The sequence below is a fragment of the Felis catus genome, chromosome B2 (genome assembly GCF_018350175.1).
Source record: "Felis catus isolate Fca126 chromosome B2, F.catus_Fca126_mat1.0, whole genome shotgun sequence".
NCBI classification, from domain to species: Eukaryota; Metazoa; Chordata; class Mammalia; order Carnivora; family Felidae; genus Felis; species Felis catus.
Genome location: NC_058372.1, coordinates 151,711,558 through 151,731,589, shown reverse-complemented (window position 1 = coordinate 151,731,589; position 20,032 = coordinate 151,711,558). Strand labels below are relative to the sequence as shown.

Here is a 20,032-nt window from a genome sequence, read left to right as displayed (position 1 = left end):
TAGACATTTTAACAATATTAATTCTTCTGATCCATGAACCCAAGATATCTTTGCATTTAATTTGTGTCTTCAATTTTTTCATCAGTGTTTTGTACTTTATATTATACAGATCTTTCACCTCCTTGGTTAAATTTATTTCTAAGTATTTCATTCTTTTTGATGCCACCGTAATTAGATTTTCTTCATTTCCCTTTTGAATAATCTATTGTTAGCATGTAGAAATGTTATATTGATCTTGTGTCCTGCAACTTTACTGGATTCATTCAAAGTTCTAACAGTTTTTGGATGAAGTCTTTAGGGTGTTCTACATATGCAATCATGTCATCAAGCAGATCTTACTTCCTTTATTTCTTTTTCTTGCCTAATTGCTCTGGCTAGAATTTTTAGTACTATGCTGCAGAGAAGTGGTGAGAATGGACATCCTGCTCTTATTCCTGATCTTAGAGAAAGATGTCACTATTGAATATGATGCTAGCTATGGGTTGGTTGGCCTTTATTAAGTTGAGGTACGTTCCTTCTATACCTACTTTGTTGAGAGCTTTTACCATGAAAGGATGATACATTTTGCAAACATATGAAGAAAATATTAACACAACTGAAGGGAAAAATAGATAGCAATATAATAACAGGAGGGGACTCTAATATCCCACTTTCAACAGTGAGTATGTCACCTAAACAGCAAATCAATAAAGAAACATTGGACTTGAATGACACTTTAGACCAGATGACCCTGACAGACATCTACAAAACAGAAGAATACACACTATTCTCAAGCACACACAGAATATTCCTCAGGATAGATCATAGATTAGGCCATGAAACAAGTCTTAAAAACTTAACAAGATCGAAATTATATTAAGTATATTTTCTTTTTTTTTTTTTTTAATTTTTTTTTTTTAACGTTTATTTATTTTTGGGACAGAGAGAGACAGAGCATGAACGGGGAAGGGGCAGAGAGAGAGGGAGACACAGAATCGGAAACAGGCTCCAGGCTCCGAGCCATCAGCCCAGAGCCCGACGCGGGGCTCGAACTCACGGACCGCGAGATCGTGACCTAAGCTGAAGTCGGACGCTTAACCGACTGCGCCACCCAGGCGCCCCTTAAGTATATTTTCTGATCACAATGGTGTGAAACTAGAAACCAATAAGAGGAGGAAAACTGGAAAATTCACAGATCTGTGGAAATTAAACAACACATTCTTGAACAACCAACAGGTAGGTCAAGAAGAAATCAAAAGGTATCTTGAGACAAACAAAAATAGAAATCCAACATACAAAAACTAGTGGGAAACAAAACTAATAGGATGCAACCAAAGCAGTTCTGAGAGGGATATTTATAGTAATAAATGCCTACTACATTAGAAAAAAGAAACACCTCAATTCAACAACCTAACTTTAGACCTCAAGAAACTAGAAAAAAAAATACTAAGCCCAAAGACAGCAGAAAGAACAAAGATTAAAAGAAAAATAATAAATGGGACAAGAAAGACAATGAAAAAGATAAATATAACTAAATTGGTTTTTTGAAAAGATAAACAAAATTGACAAACCTTTAGCTAGACTGACAAGAGAAAAAGATCACTCAAGGAGAAATGACAACTGATACTACAGATGTGACTACTATGAACAATTATATGCCAACAGCTAGACAACCTGGAAGAAACAAATGAATTCCTAGAAACATACAACCTATAAAGACTGAATCATGATCAGACAATGTGAACAGACTAATCAATGAGAAAGGAGACTGAATCAGTAATTAAAAAGCTCCCAACAAAGGAAAGTCCAGGACCAGGCTTTCCTGGTGAATTCTACCAAACACTGAAAGAAGAATTAATGTCAATTTTTCTCAAACTCTTCCAAAAAACTGAAAGAGAAGGAAAACTTCCAAACTCATTTTACGAAGCCATGATACCCTGATATCAAAACCAGACAAGGACACTATAAGAAAACTATAGGCCAATAGCCCTGATAAACAAGGATGCAGAAATCCTCAAAATACCAGCAAACCAAATTCAACAACATATTTAAAGGATCATATACCTTGATCAGTGATATTTATCCCATGGATGCAAGAAATGTTCAACATATGCAGAACAATCAACATGATACACCACATTGAGAAATGAAGAATAAAAAAATTATATGGTCATCCCAATTGATACAGAAATAGCATTTGACAAAATTCAACATCCTTTCCTTCACCAAGATCCCAACATACTGGATGGTGAAATGTCCAAATAATGAAAGAAATGTGAAATATATTTATTGTATTATTAAAAAAAATTTTTTAACGTTTATTCATTTTTGAGAGAGCACAAGTGGGGGAGGAACAGAGAGAGAGGGAGACACAGAATCGGAAGCAGGCCCTAGGCTCTGAGCCGTCAGCACAGAGCCCGATGTGGGGCTTGATCTCACTGACCGTGAGATCATGATCTGAGCTGAAGTCGGACACCCAACCGAGCTGGCCAGGCATCCCTGAAACTATATTTACTTATGAGTGATATATTGTTTTATTTTCACCTTTAAATTGATATATGGACATTTTGTCAAAAGACTAGGCTACAGAGGTAATTAACCTACGGAACAATAACAAGATCACAGAAACTTACTGTACTGGCTTTTCAAACCCAAGAAAGATTATACAAACTCAATGGCTTACTTAAGCTTGCTAACAGACCTCAAATATTTTATTCTCAAGTTAGAATTCAGATATTATAAAAGGGGGAAATAATTTTCATGGAGGTCTACTCTTTTAGTCTAAGGGATGAGAATTTATCTCAAAGTTATAAAAATAGCCGCAAAGAAGTGAAACTTCTAGAAGCAGCAGTGGTCTCCAATGAGCAGAAATGAAAGAATATTAATACTTAGATAGGAAACACCAGAAGTAGAATGAAAAAAATTTATTTGTAAAGATGGGAAATTAGGTTGTAGGTCCTACAAGACTTGCATGAAAAGTAATTAGATATGGAAATGTCCTTCATAAGGAATTGCAGGAAGTGGTGAGGATGCTTCAAACATAAAAATATCTGGAGACTGTATCCCTGTTTTGGTAAATGCTAGCTGGGATTTTCAGGCAAGACAAAGCCAGGAGCTCTGCATACTTGAGCTGTTGGGGGAATTCATCCAGCGCAATATACAGACCGGACTGTGACTATGCTCAGGGCTTCTTTGGTTTTTCCAGACAGCAGCAGCTGGACGTGTCCTCTGGGCAACACGCACGCACATTTCTGAGAGTTTCTGGGAACCTCCAGAGCCACGGCGTGTGGTGCAGGACAGCCTTTGTCTCCTAACCTCTAATCGAGATTTCTTTCCATTGTCAATACCCCAGGGGTTGAGCTCAGTACAATTTTGGCCTTACAATTTCAGTTCTTGAATTACCTGAAAATTCTCCCATGAAACTTGGATGTGTCTAGGATGGTTTTTTAAAAACAAAACCCCTTCAATGTTCAGACCAGAGCAACAAATGAACCATTCATTAGTGGCGTCATAAAGTAGGCTGCTGACACTCAACTACTGCCTCCTCCCCCCCCCCCCCCCCAGGCCTCCTGTCTGATGGACCCAGGCCTGCCCCACACAACTGCTGTCAGAACTCTGAGCTGGGGCCCGGCAAAAGTAAAATGGAAAGGACGACACTACCGGAACAGACCCGCAGGCCACACACTGTTATGCTTCCCAGGCAGGGCTGGGCCCTCCATGCAGAGCAGGGTCTCCCGCCAGGAAGGCGAGAAGGAGGTTGTGACTTCTTTCTCTGTATTTATAATTAGAAAGCAATTCTTGGAATATTCTACAACCACAGGGCATCATGTCTCCAATCGTTACAATCTGCTGTTAAGTTAAAAAAAGCAAGACACAGTAAGAGTCCAACTCATTAAAGAAAAGAAAAAACAACCATTCCCCACAGACACAGATGAAGAACTTATGGTTGTTAACAAGTGTTTGGGGCCACGGACTCAGGCACAACCTCTGAAAATAAGTCAACAGAGAGCTTTTTTGTATGATACAAGGGAGAAGTCACTGAAAAGGATGTTTTTTCCTTTTCATGAAAAGCTAGGTCTAGACCTCACAGACTGTTTCTCCCCAAGGACACAACTGTTATGCTGTTCTGAGCGCCTCACTTTCAAGAAGGGCGTATCCCCAGGACTCTAAGTCCAGACTCGGGGTCTCTTTCTGTCTACACTCTTTCTAGAAGCAAACTCACCTATCTGAAAACCGTGTTCACTTAGCCCCACATCAGAATTTAACGTCTAAATTATTTTAAAGTTTAGCAACTGATATGAAAGATTTAGGTTACAAAGGCAGATACTTGACTTCCATCTTTGATAAGATGGATTTATCTGAGGCTGTAAGAGGTGCACTTACCCGGAAGAGGAGTATCTTCTCCAATGGTCAGGCTCATACTGTCTATTTCCTGCACCAAACAGACATGCAAACCAAAACTAAGTTAATTACATTTCTCTAAATTCAAACTGCGAAAACCGCACATTTCTAAGTATGCATAAAAACATGCTGAGTTGTACTTGGAGGACGTAACTTATTACTCTCTTCTCTGATGTTGCCACTGTGATTAAAAGTTTGTTGCACACACTTTCCATTAGAGTAGGAAGCAATTAATTAAGAGGCGGTTCTGCTGTTAGACGGAGCAGTGTCCAACCACCTGCACTGAATCTAGACGGTCTCTGCTGCCAATGATATTGGGAAAGGAACTTCGTAAGCAGATGGCTCACGGAGGACACTTTGCCAAGGACGGAAAAAGCAACGTGTGGCCCTACAGCTGAGTGCGGAGGTTCCCTTCCCAGTGCAGCCGGCCACTTTTTGTCCCCTGCTATACAGGGAGTGGCAGGCGAGAACCAGAAGACAGCCAGCCTGCCATCAAAAAAGGTGGCTGTTTTCACATTCAGAAAATGACACTTTTCCTACAAAGCTTTCCATGCTTCTGCTTGACTGACGACGCCCATGCCTCTCCCACTGAGGGCGGCCTTTGTCCCTCCCAGGAGTGTGAGGCTGGCAGGGGCTCTGGCAGAGGGCTGGGTGGCAGGAGAAGGTCACAGCAAGGCCAGAATGAGGTTTCCAGGCCCCACCTTGTTATCACAGATGACCAGAGGTGGTTTTACAACAGCCCAGGCCTCCTACAGAATTACCACCTTACCACCGATAAGTGAGAAGCTCAAGAAATCACAGGCAAATGTGCTTTGCTACTGACTGTGGAATTTAACACATTTCTCACCAACAGAAAGGAAGATGTTCAAATGTTCTCACTTTAGCGGCTTTGATGTTCCCCACTGCACTTCACAGGTCTGGAAGCAAATGCTTCACAGGGAGGCTGGTGCCGCTGAAGGGCCCCGCAGCTCTGTGTCTGAGTCTCCCTGCCCGGCAGAGTGGGCAGGCTCCCCGCTCCTCCATCGGGCCAGGCAGGCACCGGCCCCGGAAACTTCCCAACTGTCTCAGTAACTCAATATGTTCATTCCGAGGCGTTTTTAGTTTTTCACTTAAAACAAAGAATTTTTCCCATTAACTCTGTCCAGGCAGTACTGACAACTTTCTACTTAGACTACTTAGATACCTCTAAAAAATGCTAAAATAGGGAGTTCAAGGGTAGATAAAACCCAGCAAAATGTGTGGGGGCCAAGTAAAGACGATGTAATTCTTTTACAGCAACTAAAGCTGAACAAGGGGATGACGTGACCTCAAACAATGCTCCAGTCCTAACAAATAAAAGGCGTGACATACGTGTGTGAACATGTATTTTATGCAGACACATCTGAAATTGGAAAACATACTGGTACCACCAACAAAATTTTTGTGAACTTTTTTCCACGTGAGGCAAAATGCAAATGAAACGGTGTCCGTGCTTAACCACTGTCCTGCAGGAGCCTTTCAATTCCTCACGCCCCCACGCCCACATTCTTTTTGCTTTTAATTTGAGTGCAGCTGACACACGATGTCCCGCTCGGCAAATCTGCACGTGCTGCTGCGTCCACTGCCAGGGACTGTGCTCTGGAGGCCCGCATCCCCGTCCCCAAATTCTGACATCTGACCCTAACGCAAGCCACCTCGTTTGCCTTTGACCGAGGTCTGCCGAGCACGTTTTTCAGCCCCAATCCCTCAGGCACCACCACTCCCGGACTCTTATGTTACCACCGCAGTCCCGTCCCCTGAGGAGGGATTGGGTTCAAACCAGGGCGCTTCTGAAGCAGCTGCAGGCTTGGGCCGTTGAGGCCATCAGCGTTTCCTTGATTCTCCGTGGTCTAGCACCCAACCTGACAAACATCCCCGAGAGTTCCCAATGTTCCCGGAAATCCAGGCTGGTCCTGTGGATGGGGGAATCACACCCGAAGCGAGAAGCCCTTTCTGTGTGGCCTTCACGGCAGACAGACCTAGAGGCCCTGCGACCTGCTAGGGTCAGGTCCACGGGCGAGTGCTGAGTCCAGGATCTGAGGCTGCGCTTGCCCGTGAGAACCCACTGCAGCAGGCCTCCTCGGGGAAAGATGAGATGAGTTATTAAGAAATCCTGCAGAGCCTTCTCTTTTTCCGAAAAGCTCGAATTCAAGGGCACCAGGCTTGGGCCAAGGTGAGGCACGTCCTCGATGGCATGTCTGAGAGTGGCGCCACCATCATCACTCGGGTGTCGCTACTCCCCGGCGGAACCACAGGGCTCAGGGCCAGGAGGACACCAAGGCTGCCAGGCCGTGACTGAGGGCATGTAGCACGTGAGCGGGCGGCCTGGAAGCGGAAATGCGCACGTGGTGGTCGTCTGTCCCACCCCAGGTGACTGTGCTCACCTCCCCGCAGAACTCGTCACCTCCTCCCCTCTACCGTGCCCGGGCTTCCCTTGCAGCCCTCCTCTCCCTGACTTTGTACTATCTCATCTTTCCTGACTTGCGACACCAGCAGGAAGAAAATGAGACAAGCCTAAGCCAAAGGGGATTAAGAGGAAGGTTTCCATTTCCCACACCAGGCCATACGTGGGGAGCAGTGATGTCGGGGAGAGCGGCTGCCGGGGAGCCTCTGTTGTCTGCTCAGAGGAACTCCGGGAGGACCACGTACACCCCGTCACGCTGGGCTGCCTGGAAGGCGTGCAGCACGCCTGCCCTCATTCTGCTTGCCTGAGCTCGGTGGGTGCACTCTGATCCTCACCCGGAGGGGCCAGGGCCTTGCGAGCTTGACAGCACCGTAGCTTTAAGGGTGACAGGGACCCAGAGTCCTGCTACTTAAACATACGTGGGACGGGATACGCAGACGGACAGGGCTGGACCCGCTCTCCGCTCCAAGCCCATCACACACGTATTTCAAACACAGGATGGGGGCCTACAGGTCACACCCTGCTAGCATTACAGAAGAGGTTCGTCACCAGCTTTGTACTGAAGGTCCACAGGCTCCGAGATCTGTGGGTGGCGGTCTGGTGACTAAGGGAACATCTCTCCAGAATGGACACATGGAGCATCTCATCTGAAGTGGAACTTCCAGGGCTCTGACCAGTGTTGTGAGGCTCTGAAAGGTCAGCTCCTCTGCTGCCTGCCTCCTGCTCCCCTTCCAGCCACACAGGGTCCCGAGGGCCCCGCCTTCTGTGCACACCCCTCCTGTACGTGTCTGGTGGCTGCTCCCTCTCACCGGGTCTCTGCTTAAACACCACCTCTCAGAGGGGTTTTCTCGGACCCCAGTGAAGACGGGGGAGATGCACACTCCATGTGCATTTGTCCAGCTCCGCCTGGCTGCTGGAAGACGTGTCGTTCTCAACGAGTTAGGAGCCCCAAGGAGAGGCAGACAGCCCGACGGGGCAAGGCCACACACTGTGGAGCCTCCAGGCTGGGGGGGCCACCTGCTGCATGTATGCACCCTTAGGGCAGCTCAGCTCGACAGGCTGAGTAAGCGCTGACGTCGTGCACACACAACGGGTCCAACCAGAGGGCACCTGGAGTGCCACTTTCTCAGACGCGAGCCCACAGCTCCGGGTGTCAGAGTCTGACTGTAGGTAAGTTTACAAACCCTTCTTCGTCTTCTGGGTTCTCTCTTTGTGATTCAGCTCAATAAACTGCACTAGCTTCTAAATTAGAAGCAATCTCAAATATACTTGAAACAACGGAAAGAAGGAATTTGCCTTAATCCCAGCCATGCTGCACCAGCACCAACCCTCAGGTGGTTTAGGTGGAGGCACCGTGTGCCTACGCTGGACGAGGCGGGGGCAGGGCGGGACACTGCTACACGCATTTGGCCAACCGTCCAGAAGCTGCAGGCGACGGTGGGCAGGACTGGCCAGGTGGACTGTGCAGGCTCGCCAGCTAAAAGGGCCACCTGAAACAGCTACGAATCTGACAGAGCCGCCTGCCCTCTGTCCCCAAGGGTGGGCATTTCAAAACCAGTCCCCATGAACTCCGGTCAGCGCTGAACCGTACAGCAGACCCTTGACGTTTCTGCCAGAACGAGAGGCTCGCGTTCCCCTCAGCAACATCCCGAGTGAGCAGACACCGTGGACGCCCACATAGACAAACCGAGAAAGGCGGCTTTGCTTAATGACATGGACTGGCTGTGCTCCAGGGGGACAATGTGAGTAATCTGTGAAATCTCTACACATTTTAGAGTTTGCAAAAAACTAAATTAAATTAAAGGCATGTTTGTATTTGCAAGGATAAAATTGTAAACCTTAGCTACTATAAGATCTGTACAGTTAGGTTTTCAAAACTGTAAGGAATTTTGAGTTTAAATACTGATGAGGTTTTCTTTGTATTTAAAATGTAAACTACTACATATTAAATTCAGTTTTACGCACAAAATCAGACATCTGTATTACACACCCAAGAAGTAAAGGATTCATTTTATTTCCTGGATCACCCAAAAGGCTCTTCTGTATACAAGCCAGATCACAGAAAATATCAAAATGCTGCTACTGGTAAAATGCTACTTTCTGTGCTATTTTTTCATCAGAAGGATCCCTGTGCATGAAACCTTTACAAGAACCTTTCTTTGACTAACTTAAAAAAAAATTGGGTCTCAAACAGATGAAACGAATTGATAGAGAAGAAACAAAGTGGCAAGGAGCAGAGACCGACTAGCGCCGAGCTTGGAAATTACTGGTCTCTACTTCACTCAGCAATGAAATCAGACATCATCAGTATAATGACCTGTTTACCTGGAAACACCAACCGACGCCCAAACAGACGTCGGGTGGCCAGGCTTCAGCAGAAGCACGAAGCTGAAACAGCACCATCGCGAGCAGCCCATGGCCGCCGGCCTCTTACCTGGACCCTGATCCCTCCAGTGCTGTCCTTGGCCTGCCCGGCTGTACCCGGAGCTCGTCCTGTGGGAGCCGGATCCCTGCCTCCCCCACCTGCCTGTAGGGACACGTGATCAGCACGTTAGGAGGCCACCACATGCCTAACCCCAAATGACACATTTTGTCTACGAGGGCAGCAGGGTGGCACCAGGTCTGTAGTTCCCAAACTTCTGGTACCCTTAAATCACAGGGAAAGCCCGTGAGAAATGCAGACTGAGGGGCCACAGCTGGGCCGAGGGGGGTGGGAGTCGGACGTCCGCATTTAAACACCTTCCCCGGGAGACCCTGTGCAGGTGACAGACGAGCAGACCGGCAGGCGCTGAGGCAGAGCAGGGGCACCTTGTCAGGGCTCCAACCAAGCAGGGCCCCTGCCTCCCAGGCCTGGGGGCTGAGCTTTGCAGGCTGCCAGCACAGCTTCTGGACCCCCAGCACTTGGGTTCTGGGTAAGCAGGGGGCCTGGGACCCCGAGAACCAGACCAAGGTGTGCGGGCCCCTCCCAGTCCTCCACGCACTCAACTGCTCTGGCGTTTCCTCGCATAAATTCCTAAGCTCTGACACCTTCTTCATGAGAAAGTCTGACTCAGAGTCTCCTGCCAACTTCAAGCAGCCTGCGTTCTGCCATCTGCAGCCTCCGGCCACCGCTCGGGAACCCAGGCACTGTGCGTGCAGGACAGGACGCAGACCGGTTCGGGCACAGGCGACAGAGGCAGAATGCCACACGTGTATTTTGCAAGGAACAAGCTCTCGCTTTGGGGTCAAATCCTGCCTATCCACAGTTGGCAGGAGGAGGCCAAACGGAGACAAAAGGACAGGACAAGGCGGGAGTCTGTTGCTCCCGGGACTCGGGGGAGGAAGTGCCCTCCTCACTTGCTGGAGGCCCCGCTCTTACCCCCCAGGCTCTCCTGTGGGCCGCGGGGTCCCACACACAGCGCCCAACGGGGGCTTACGGACCTCATGACATAAAGCCTCTCAGAGTGAGACCAGCAAGGCAGACATCAAGCAGAGGCCCTGAAGACAGTCTGCTGGGTCGGAACAGGGGTGAGTTCTCAGATTCCACCAAAGAAAGCAATGGGGCTGCTAGAGGCACAGGCACAGACCCTCACCAACGGAGGACCTGAAGTAATAAAAACTCGTCGAGCAGCTAATCTAGAAGACGTCAACTTCAGTGCTAAAGAATCATCCAGTCAGTGAGATACACTGTTTAATCTATGAAGTTAGTTAAAAAAAACCAACACCCGGCCAATGCTGACAAGGGGCCACGAAACAAACTCTTCATCACTGCTGGTGAAGGTATAAAGCGATAAAAGGCTTTTAGAAGACAAGCTGGCAAGATTTCTCTAAAATTCGATTGCATTTCCTTCCATAATTTGTACGCTCTGCTGCTTTGTTTGAAGAAAATCACGTACATAAAACGGAAGCCACTTCAGAGCTCTCCCACCAGGCACAGCGGCGAACCGGGTGCGAGGGGTCTGGACACACAGAGGACGCACAGCCACACAGAAGATCATCACAATGAGGTAGAAGCACAGAAAAATACTGCAAAAAATCATCTGCCAACATCTGCTATCTTTAGGGGACGGAATACAAGTTATTTACGCTTCCTTTTTAAAATCTGCTTTCTTTATATGCTAAATGTTCCTAACATACTTTTACCAGGAAGAGAAACAACTTTGGTCAGGCAAATGCCACGCAAGCAGCGTCTGGCTGCAGGGAGCCGAGGAGAGGAGAGGGGAGAGTACAGGCCCACAGTGGAGCTCTCGGTCACGGGATACGCAGAACGCATCTGAGATGCCTTTCCTCAAGGGACCAGGATTTAAAAGGCTGGGTGGCACCCTGTGGCGTTAAGTGTGCGCTTTCTCCCGATCTCAGCAGCCAGCGGGTGGCAGGCTGCACGGCGCGGCCTGGCCCGGTGCCCACCTGGCTGGGGGGAGTGCCAGTGCTGCCTGCTGACGATGCGCCGGTTCTCCCTCATGCAGGCCTTGCACACGACCGACTTCAGCGCGTGGAACTTGGTCAGCCGGGACCTCTGCGGACAGAGCAGACAGCGTGAGCAGCGTCAGGCCCGTGCGCGCACTCTGGAAACAACAACAGTGACCACGGTGTCCGAGAACACTGGGCGAGCACTCCCTTCACGGCTGAAACTTAACGAGAGCTTCTCAGAAAACCGACACTCTCCTGAGGTAGCGCTACACCCTCTCTGGTCTGACGGGTTCGATGGTCACTGCCAAGAGGTCTCCGAGCTCTGTGGTGAATCTGGGCCGCCACCGGGTGGTCCTAACAAACCTGGGCCCGTCACCTGACTGGTGACCGCTCTCGGGCAGACTCACCCCTCCGTGCTGCCTCATTTACTGCTGACACGCGGCCCCATCTGCCCCGACTTGTTTTAAACCACAAGTGCGATCACCTGGTGTGCGACCACATCAGACATGGGGCCACGACTGGGGGCTCACGGGTGGTGGCGGCAGTTGGCTCTGCTCTGCTCCTGCATCAGTTCCACACACGGTGACAAGTCAGATCTGAGCAATGCCCTTCCCTGCTCCCCCACCGCTGCCGCACATCACATTTCCAGACTGCTTCTCAGTCTTGAACCCCTGAACCCCTAGGGTGCCCTGGTTTTGTTCGCGTGAGGGACGGAGGTGGGAGCACCTCTCCAAACGTTTCCTATCTGATGCGAAGCTCAGCGTTCGTCATCCTCACAGCTGGGGAGTCCTCCTGGGACCCCGCACTCTCACGCACACTTGTGGCTATCCATGCACACTCCACGTGAGCCTGGCAGGGGCCTCGTGTGGAGACCTCCCAGGAACCACGGAGCACTTGCACTCATGTAGCAGGACAGGAGCCCATGTCCCTGACTAAACCACAGCCCTCAGGGAACATTTTCAGGTAATACACATCAGGTTGGTCACCTCTGGACAAACCTCCCTTCTTCACTCAAAAAGGGCAAAGGAGAGAAAGCACCTGAAAACGGGCTGTGCTGGACTGGGCGGGGTGCTCCGCACTCTCCCTCAGCAGGAGTCTGGGGGACCCAAGCCCCACGGTGGTATTTCAGGGGAAGCTAGGACGTACGCTGGCCCCGAGGCCTCAGGCCTCCCATCCCGCGCTTCTGGCTTTCTGGGTCAGAAGAGCAGTGGTTTGCACAAGGTAAGCGGCATCTGTGCTAACGGTGTAAGATCCCAGGTGGGAACGCGAGCCCCCTCCAGTGGGACGTTTCTGGGACGCGTGTGTGCCTTCCTCACTGAGGTGGCTGCTGGGACAGACAGAACGGACGTCTGGCCAAGGACTCTGAGCCTGATGACACCTCTGAGACCTGACCAAACCTGTTCGTTATTTCTGAACGGGAAACCACCACGGACTCACGTTTTGTTCCACCAGAGCCTCCACGGTGCACCCCTTCTCTGACTGCAGGTACTTCTGATGGAAGAGCTTCCCGTCAAACACGTTCCAGGGCATGAAGTCACTCATCCTCCAGGGGAAGCCGCACGCGCTGTTGACCAAGACCAAAGTGGTAAGGCCGCGGACCAGCAGGGAGCCAAGCTGCACGGCTCGGGCGTCGATGTAGTCAAGCTGTGGGGGCACACGGAGAACGTAAAGAAGGGGTCACGCGTGTGGGGAAGCGGACGCTGCCCCTCAGCGCTGTGTGCTCACTCTGCTGCTCAGGGGGACGTGGCAGGGAGCGGCACCCGTGAGTGTGCGTGCTCACTCGCACACCCACCGTGCACACCTCAGGCATCTGCCCGGGCCTGTGCGTGCATCGCCCACTGGGCTACGACTCGGAACGGCTCCTTCACGTGTCAGAGCTGCGGTTCACCAGGAAACCCTGCAAGGTCGTCTCCTTCAGGGGTACTCGCCTCTGAGTTTCTTTAAAAGCAAAGGCAAAGGAAGAGAAGCCAAGAGAGTATCATTTGAGATACCGATGAGTTCACCGCATTCTTAAAAAATCACACTCAGTTGTTCCAATTATAGGTATTATCGCACAGGGCTGGTGAGTAACTTTTCACAAACTAAGGTCATACGAATCTAAATTTCTCTTTTCGTTGCCAGATCTACCCTGACATCACTGTGCTTGGCTGTGGCTGTGCTACAGGCGGGCTCTTGCGTTCGGTGAGAGCTTGCCGCCGCTCACGGTTCTGGCATTCTTGGCTTGTGCTGAACGCACACAGGTGAACTGACACCTAAGCACATGTCCACATGGTTTGGTCAAGGTTAGCTCCACTAAATCTGTAGGTGTCTGGTTGACCTAGGCTGCTCCAATTCGACAGTGGCTATTTAAATTTTTTTTTTTAATGTTTTATTTTTGAGAGAGAGAGAGAGAGAAAGCGTGAGTGGGGGAGGTGCAGAGAGAGAGGGAGACACAGAATCCGCAGCAGGCTCCAGGCTCTGAGCTGTCAGCACAGAGCCCAACGCGGGGCTCGAACCCACGAATCGCGAGATCATGACCTGAGCCGAAGTCGGATGCTTAACAGACTAAGCCATGCAGGTGCCCCAAGTTTATTTAAATTTAAAGAGAGAGAGAGAGACAGAGCATGAGTGGGGAAGGGGCAGAGAGAGAGAAAGAGAAGGAGACACAGAATCCGAAGCAAGCTGCAGGCTCCGAGCTGTCCGCACAGAGCCCGACGCAGGGCTCAAAACCACAAACTGCGAGATCATGACCTGAGCTGAAGTCGGCCGGCCACTCAACTGACTGAGCCACCGAGGCGCCCCCAATGGTGGCTATTTTAAATGTCACTGCATCTCTAATAGAGTTCATAAAACCAAAATCAACCACAAAATAAATCAAAGACATTTTAACTCCTTTTTAAGGGTTCACTTCAGTTATTGATCATTTTAAGATCATCATTTTAAGAAAGTTATCACCAACTGTGATTACCCTAGAGTTAATCTAAGGTTTAAGGAAAGTGTATTTGTTGGGGCGCCTGGGTGGCTCAGTCAGTTAAGCATCCAACTCTTGATTTCAGCTCAGGTCATGATCTCACAGTTGTAATATGGAGCTTTGCGTTGGGCTCACTGCTGAGCGTGGAGTTGAATTCTCTCTCTCCTCCTCTTCCTCCCCCTGGCTTACGTGTGCACACATACGCTCTCTCAAAATAAATAAACGTTTTTAAAAAAAGAAAATGTATTTGTTGTATAGCACTGCTTTTTAAGTTGTCCTAAAACGGGCCACCACAGAAGAGGTTTGTGGGGCTGCGGGGACGCTGATTAATTCAAGGTGGGGGTCCTCATTCCCTGCTCTACAGGCTTCTCCAGCTGAGGCCTGTGCTGGCCGGCCGTTCCCCGACACACGACCCACCTCACTGCCCTTCAGGAACCCTCCATCATCACTGCGTGTTCAGTGCATCGAGCCCTTGCACTTCCTCATCTATGCACACGCTGTAGCTGTCCATCTATGGAACTGCACCACCAGAGCTGGCCACCAGGAGCCATGTGTGATATTTGAATTTAAATGAACCACAAACCAAACTCGGTCAGCTTCTCAGATGCACTGTCCCCACTTCGAGTGCTCAGGGCCACATGCAGCTAAGCCCTCCCAACTGGACAGTGTGCCACAGGACCACTTCGGTCTAAAACACCCCCTCTTCTCTGCCTCGACCTTGCAGACTATGAGCAGTCCTCAGCTTCCTCACCCTGGCCCCAGCACCGTGGGCCTCACCCCGATGCTCAGACCACAGCGCCTACTCAATGGCAGACCAATGGGCAATGTGCCTAACACAGATGTTACGTATTTTCTCCAGGCGCTGGGAGAAATTCTCTAATTGGGCAGATTTTTCTGTAATGGAATCAATTCTTGTTCATGTCGTGTGCTCATCCCTTGTGTACTTGAACATACATCCCAATTATACATGAGCTATGCCAGCCCCAAAGCACAGATCCTACGTGTGCCACTTGGATTTTCACAAACCGTGTAACCAACACCTAGGCGACAAAGCACATGCTGCCAGCATAAGGAAGCCCCGGTGGCCTCCCTGTCACCCCTACTTCCCCCAAATGGTAAGCACCCACCAGCCTCTCAAATTGTCACTGGTTTTACTTGCTTGTGAATTTACAGAAATGAATCAGGCAGCATAGGTTCTGGCTTATGGTGACACTGCTTGTGAAGTTGTCTCATGCTGTGAGTGTGAAGGCTGTCCTCACTGCCCTCCCGTGTGCCACTGCACGGACTTTGTGCAGGAAACGCACAGATTCTAACGTGACTTTGGGGACCACAGACACCTTTAAATGGTGAGTCTTCTTCAAGCTAGGTTTTTTCAGAAATGTTTTGTGCCTGTCCATGTAGAGATTTTATACAACTTTTGTTTTTTCCTATCCTTGTTTTTTCTTTGAGGTTAGTATAAACATAAAATTGGGGTGTTATTTTTACCTGGTATTGTTTTACAGAATACAGTTGGGTTGTATATGCTTTGAATCTAGCACCTGTAAAATCTGCCTATTACTTCTAATGATGGTTCTGTAGATGTGATTTTCCATTCACGTAATCATGTCATCTGTCAACGATGACAAGTTTTATTTATTTCTTCCAAACCCTACACCTTGTATTTCTTTCTTCTGACTTTTCTGGCCATGGCTTCCGATTCAACAGACATGGTGAAGGAAGGTACCCCACACTCACGCCCACTAGAGAGGAAAATCTTTCAATATTTAACCATTAAGTGTGATTTCTGCCGTGGATTTTAATCTTGACTCGATTAAGGAAGTGCCCTTCTAACCCTAGTGGACTGAGGGTTTTATCATGAACAGGTACTGAATTGAATCACATACTGTTACTGCATCCATTAACAAAACCATATGCTTTTTCTTATTTATTGTGCTACAGTGAATCATACTGGTTTCAAATGTTAAATCAACTCTGTATCAGTTTTACATATTGCCAGATTTAATTTGCTAGTATTTTATCTGGAAGTCTTGAATTTAATTTCATGAAAGAGAGTGGCCTATAATTTTCATTTGTTTTTGTCTCTGGTACCAAGGTTTTGCTGGATTCATTAAGAGAAGTTGGATTAGTGATGCTGCTTCCTCCTTAGGTGTTAGGGACGTTCACTAGGAGCCATCGGGATTTGTGGTTTCCTGATTCAGGGTCAATGTCTTCAACCAATTTAGAACCATTTGGATTCTCTATTTCTTCCTGTTTCAGTCTTACTAGACTGTATTTTTTGAGGAGTACATTCATTTTACCTAACCTTCCAAATTCATTGGTGTAATGCTGTTCATAATACCCTCTCATTATCTCCTTAGTGCCCACATGACCTGCAAGGATGCCGCTCCAACGGGCCGTTTATGCTTTCTCCTTTCCTATGATTTCCTATTGATAGTTGCTCTTATGATCTTCCTGTCACACTCTTTGGGTTTGATCTGCTCATTCCTTTTTTTTAACGTTTATTTATTTTGAGAGAGAGAGAGGGAGAGAGAGAATCCCAAGCAGTCAGCGCAGAGCCCAATGCGAGGCCTGATCCCACACACCGGGAGATCATGACCTGAACTGAAATCAAGAGCCAGACGCTCAACCAACTGAGCCCGCCAGGCACCCCTGCTCATTTCTAATTTACAGAGACGTCAACTCACACCACGGGCTCTCAGCCTTCCTTCTTTCCCAACATATTCATTCGATGCTGTATATTTCCTGCTAAGAACAGCTTTTAGCTTCATGTGCAAACTTCAATATTACCATTTTCACTGTCATTCAGATTATTTCATATCTACTGTGAGTTCTACTTCCACCCATGAGTTAGTCAGCGCTATGCTATTTAATTTGCAAATAATTGGGAGTTTCAATTTTTGTGTTACTGTTGGTTTCCAGCTCACTTCTGCTGTGGTCAGAAAGCAGACTGACAGCCTCCACGGTCCGAGACTGGCTGGCACTAGGACCACCACACGGTCGATGCCAGCGGTCCCCATGTACACTCTGTCCTGCAATGCTGGGGTGCACATCTATATGCTGAGGAGGTCAAGTGTGTGCACTGTGTTCTCGTGCTCTGACCCTTAGTGACTCTCCCTCTGCTCGCTCCATCAGCTCTGGAGAGGGATGTGTTATAGCAGGACTCAATCAATCAACTTTTTCTGTGAAGAGTCAAGACAGTAAAGATGCCAGGCTTTGCCGGCCCTGTGCAGTCTCTGTTGAACATTCTTTTTTAGACACAACACTTTAAAAATGTAAAAACCGGGGCGCCTGGTGGGCTCAGTCGGTTAAGCGTCCGACTTCGGCTCAGGTCGTGATCTCACGGCTTGTGGGCTCGAGCCCTGCGTCAGGCTCTGTGCTGGCAGCTCAGAGCCTGGAGCCTGCTTCGGATTCTGTCTCCCTCCCTCTCTCTCTGCCCCTTCCCTGCTTGCTCTCTGTTTCTTTCTCAAATAATAAACACTAAAATAAACGTAAAAACCATTCTTAGCTCGCAGGATGGTACAAAAACAGGCTATGGGCTGGATCCAGCCCACAGGGCCATGGTTTGCTGAGCTCTCTTCTCAAGTCTGCCACTCTTCGTTGGAAATACCGTTGAAGCTGCTCAGGCTAATTTACGCTGTCAGTCAGCTGTGACATCATCAGGACACAGCCCTCGTCTCCGGCGATCCCCGCTTGAAGTCCACTTCCTGTAACATGGCCACACCAGTTTCTCAAGGTGAGAACGTGGCTCACCTCTGTCCTTATTTCCCAGACTCTCGGTGCTCCTCCACCCCAGGTGTGTGTCTGTAGGCAGCGCGTGGCTACTTTGGGACTTTTATTTTGCCGTGCTGACAGATTCACAGGAAGCTGGAGAGTCCCATGGACGCACCCCGTTCCCAGTAGCACTAACGTTCTACACTCCACGGTGCAGCATCAAGACCAGGAGATGGGCCCCTCCACACGCGTGTACATGTGTGCGCGTGTGTGCTACGCAGTTTCCATCACAGGAGCAACCTGTGCCACCACCACTGCCATGACACAGCTGCTCCATCACCACAAAGACCCCCTTCGCGCACAGCCTCGGCGGGGCCCTGCCCCACTCTCCGTTTCCCTGTCTCGTTCCGAAAGTGTGGCTGTGCGGGGCTGGCTTCCTCGCTCAGCACGAGGCACTGAGTTCCGCTCACACTGTTGTGTGTGTGAGGCCCTCCCTTTTACGGCTGGTCCCACCCCACAGTGTGGATGGGCCAGGGCTTTGAGCGCTCGCCTATTTATTTTTTATTAATTTTTTTTTTCAACGTTTATTTATTTTTGGGACAGAGAGAGACAGAGCATGAACGGGGGAGGGGCAGAGAGAGAGGGAGACACAGAATCGGAAACAGGCTCCAGGCTCTGAGCCATCAGCCCAGAGCCTGATGCGGGGCTCGAACTCCCGGACCGCGAGATCGTGACCTGGCTGAAGTCGGACGCCCAACCGACTGCGCCACCCAGGCGCCCCGAGCGCTCGCCTATTTAAAGACATTTCTCGTTTCCAGCTCTTGCCGCCACACACGCAGCTGCTGTGAATGCTCACATCCAGGTTCCGTGTGAGCAGAAGTCTTCCTTTCTGTGGGACCAGTGCCCAGGAGGGGAACCGCTGAGGCACGCGGTAAGTGCACGCTTGGCTTTTTAGAGAACTGACGAACTTTTCCCCGTGCTCCCCTCACTGCGCAGCTGGCCTCCAAGCACCCCCATGCTTGCCAGCCTTTGCCACCTTCACCGTGCGTAGTTTTGGCTGCTCTGATATATACGCAGTGGCCCCTCACTGTGGCTTCAAAGATGTTGAAAGACTTTTAACTGCTTGATATTTCACACCCAAATATCTTTCTTAGTGAAATGTCTATTTGTGTCTTTTGTCTACTTTCTAAGTGGGCTATTTGTTTTTGACTGCTAAGTTTTGAAACTCCTTTTATTTCCTACTTACAAGACCTTTGTCAGACATGTTGGCAAATATTTTTCTCCCAGTCAGTAGCTTGGTGTCTCCTCATTTTTACAGAATAAAAGTTTTTAATTCTGATGACGTGCAATTTATTAATTTTCTTTTATGGATCATGCTTCTGATGTGAAACCTAAGAACTCTCTACCGAGCCCTAGATCCCGAAGGTTTCCTGTTTCCCTGAAAGTTTTATAGTGCTATACTTCGCACTTAGCTCAGTGCTCCACTTGAGTTCAACTTTCCACGAATGAACAGTAAGGTTAAGGTCACGACTCCGCTGTCTGTGGTTGTCCAAATGCTCCAGCACCACATGTTGTCGACAAGACCTTTGCACTTTGCCAAAATCTGCTGGCAGTACCTTTGTGGTTCTGCTTCTTGGTTCTCTGCTCGGTTCCACCGACCCATGTGTCCATCCTTCAGCCCATCCACGCTGTCTCGATCAGTGTGGTTACATAACAAGCTATGTTAACAAGCTATATTCCTCCTGCTTTGTTCTTTTTCAAAACGGTTTTGGCTATATTTTAGTTCCTTTGCTCTTCCATATAAATTTGAAAATAATCTTGTCATATCAATAGCAACAAAAACACCTTTGCTGGGGTTTTGCTGGAAACAGTCCATCAATTTGGAGAACTGAGCTCTCCACTGTGCAGAGCTTTGCAGTCCATGAGCATGGTATGTCTCTCTCCACGAACCTGGGTTTCCTTTGACTTCTTCCACCAGCATTTTATAATTCTCAGCACACAGATTTTTTTTATGTTGATCTTCAGCCTGATGTCTTGCTGAACTCTCACTAGCTCTAGGAGTTTTTTGGTAGATTCCTTGGGATTCTCTATGTAGAGAATCTTGTCATGTGCAAAGTGGGATAGTTTTTTCTCACTCAGTGATCTGCATGTCATTTACTTCCTTTCCCAGCCTCGGTGCA

General features: G+C 48.7%; 1 protein-coding gene across 16 annotated transcripts in view; it reads right to left on the bottom strand.

Moving 5' to 3' along the window:
* The window catches only part of FAM120B (family with sequence similarity 120B), an 89,335-nt gene that overhangs the window by 12,232 nt on the left and 57,071 nt on the right, over nt 1-20,032 (bottom strand). For 10 of the 16 annotated variants that reach the window (XM_045058411.1, XM_045058413.1, XM_019831534.3 and 7 more), the window contains 4 exons: nt 12,629-12,835; nt 11,189-11,297; nt 9,237-9,329; nt 4,363-4,411 (listed from right to left, as the gene is read on the bottom strand). In XM_045058411.1, the coding sequence (XP_044914346.1) occupies nt 4,363-4,411; nt 9,237-9,329; nt 11,189-11,297; nt 12,629-12,835 (458 nt within the window). Of the gene's footprint in view, nt 1-3,639; nt 3,829-4,362; nt 4,412-9,236; nt 9,330-11,188; nt 11,298-12,628; nt 12,836-20,032 lie in introns of all 16 variants that reach the window. The other 6 variants (XM_045058414.1, XM_045058415.1, XR_006598524.1 and 3 more) reach the window with 5 other exon arrangements.